Here is a 2,500-nt window from a genome sequence, read left to right on the forward strand (position 1 = left end):
AATACCACTCAAATGCACGACATTATTAAACGTGTTGAATAGCACAAATACTACTCTTGTGCACGGTACTGATCAACGTACTGAGAAGTCAAAGCACAGATCAACGTATTGAACAGTCAAACCATAACTATGAGTGGCATGTAGCCTGGCAGTAAGTCCAGTAGCCTACTAAACGTTAGTTAATTTCCTTATTTCCAGAACCAAAACCATTCGTCACTAAAAGAAAGTGTTGCGAGGACGGTTATGAACCAATGTTATAAGTTCCCCCAGTTAATCTGTCTTGGTCTTCTAAGACTTTTGACTTGGACATGGATAATAGGTATGATTTGGGAATATCATCAAAAGGAAAATCTATAAGAAAGACGAGTGAGTCTAAGGTATCTAATAGCCTTAGGGAAGACATAATTAAGTCAGTTGTATAAAAAGGGTGTGGGGGCATAAATCATTACTCGTAGTGTTTATAGTTCGGGATTCTCATCTCTGGTAATTGCTTTCTTGTACGTATTTTTTTTTTTTTTTTAGGAATATATTTGCCATGTCATAAGATGTCATAAGTGTATGTTAGTGAGTTGAGTCTCACTTACAATAAATACGTTCTGGTGATGGCGTCTGAGCCTTAGGTAGGTTTCGGGGTCACCATCTGTGATCCTTTTCCAGACTGTCTATTATTGTGTCGATTGTTTGGGTAGTTTCCAGGTGTTGACGGCCGTAGCGTCTTTTATTTACGTCAATGTAATTCCTTCATTCTAAGCTAGTGGTAAGGAAAGCTTGTGCCTGTAGCCTAGATTAGATCTATATTTCACACGGCTTGTAGTCTGACTATTGTTTTTGTTGATGCCATGGGGTGAGACGGGCAATTCTACGATGGGTCTAATATATTGTATTTCCTTACCTGCAGGTTTTGGGGACAACTTGAGAAGCGTTTTAGTTTGATTAAGCTATTCTTTACATGAGTAGTACAGATTTTAACATGTGATCTGATTCCAAACTGCATAATCTTCAGTCCTAACATGGTTCCGCTGTGTCGTTGATGACACAGGAGTATTCGTGTGAACCTGGAAGTCGAGCACCACAAACTTTTAGATATATATTATGTGCATACTTATAGTAATTGTCTACACATATATACTTCCATGCGAATTCATAAAGGCTACATTTATTTTCCACGATCTCCTTTTTTAGTTTATTCCTACATTTTTCAAAGACGTATGACTAATGGAAGGAAATTACAAAGGGCCCTGGGGACATAAAATAAAACGTATATGTGACGTCACTGCATGCACGGTTGCAGATGACTTGGAGGAGAAATGCAGTCACACTGATTGCTTCAACGACGAAGAAAAGAAGTCATTAGACAATAAGCCATCATTTTTACTAGGTGCGACATTAAAATCGTGCCATATATAAGATAACTGATATAATAGAATATGTTTTGTCTTTGCAAGTTCAAGTTCCACAAGAAAAAAAAATGCCATGTGAGAGCTACGTATCATTCCAAGAAATTCACAACATCTAATTAATAGTATACTTCCCATTAAGGTTTCATTCATGGCACCCCTCCTCCTCATGTTTATTTACTCTATTTCTAGATTCCGAAAGCCTTTCCTGCTCCACCAAAAACAGCATATCACGTATCTTGTACACCTCATCAGATTTGTGAACTGCTATGGATCTTGTAATTCTTTCTGAAATCGGTCTTCAGTAAATTGATTTCCTTTTTCACATGGTCTCGGGTCATGTTATGTCTCAGTTGGTTCACGGCTGCCTCATATGCGTTTTTTTTCCTTTGTCAGTCGCCTTAGTCCTCGGATTTCAAGTTTTAAAGTGCGGGTAAATCCCTATACAACTTGGTGCCCTGGTAGAAATCTCGCAATTAAATTTTATGCCTGTAATTCTTCCTGATGTGTATCGAGTGAATCTGCAAAAGTTTTCCACCGCAAATGACTGTTTCTGGAATTGTTATAGTCCCGATAGTAGAGGAGGGTATGAAGTGTATCAGGGTATTATGGGGTAAAGCAAGCTTAAATGTAATTAATATGTAATAAAAGCACACACAAACAATAAAAACGTTTAAAATGGGCCGTGTCTGCCATTAATCGAGATCCATGAACCGAAGCGCCAACTTTTAAAATTTGATGGAAACACACTTTTGGCAAACCCGGTGGTAATGCACTTAAAACCTCCACTTAAAAGCCCCTACCCAGGGGAATCCGCCCCCTGGACCCCCGTGGTCTTTAAATATTGCTATGTGTCCCATCTAACCCCTAGCCAGGGGGTTCTGCCCCCTGGACCACCAGGCCCTGGACCGCCAGGCCCTGGACCACCAGGGGAGCGGACCTTGAATAATAAGAGATATTGCCTCATTGTTAATACGTTTGTTTCAGCAAGTGATTTGCTGAAAGAAAACCACATACCTTCGTGTATATAAAAAAAAAACGATCTTGCACCTGCCTTCTGTTCCGGCGATTCCGTCTCGATTGCTTCCATCAAAAATGCACAA

General features: G+C 39.6%; 1 protein-coding gene across 3 annotated transcripts in view; it reads right to left on the bottom strand.

Moving 5' to 3' along the window:
- Window positions 1–2,500, bottom strand: part of LOC122248398 (nucleoside hydrolase) — a 21,679-nt gene that overhangs the window by 15,284 nt on the left and 3,895 nt on the right. The window contains exon 2 of one of the 3 annotated variants that reach the window (XM_086555018.1): window positions 893–1,055. The exons of the other annotated variants lie outside the window; for them this stretch is intronic. Within the exon in view, the coding sequence (XP_086411144.1) occupies window positions 893–1,012 (120 nt within the window). The 5' untranslated portion in view covers window positions 1,013–1,055. The remainder of the gene's footprint in view (window positions 1–892; window positions 1,056–2,500) is intronic. 3 annotated transcript variants of the gene reach the window in all.

Source organism: Penaeus japonicus, unplaced genomic scaffold (genome assembly GCF_977035675.1).
Source record: "Penaeus japonicus unplaced genomic scaffold, GWHDUDI00000001_assembly GWHDUDI00000030, whole genome shotgun sequence".
NCBI lineage: Eukaryota > Metazoa > Arthropoda > Malacostraca > Decapoda > Penaeidae > Penaeus > Penaeus japonicus.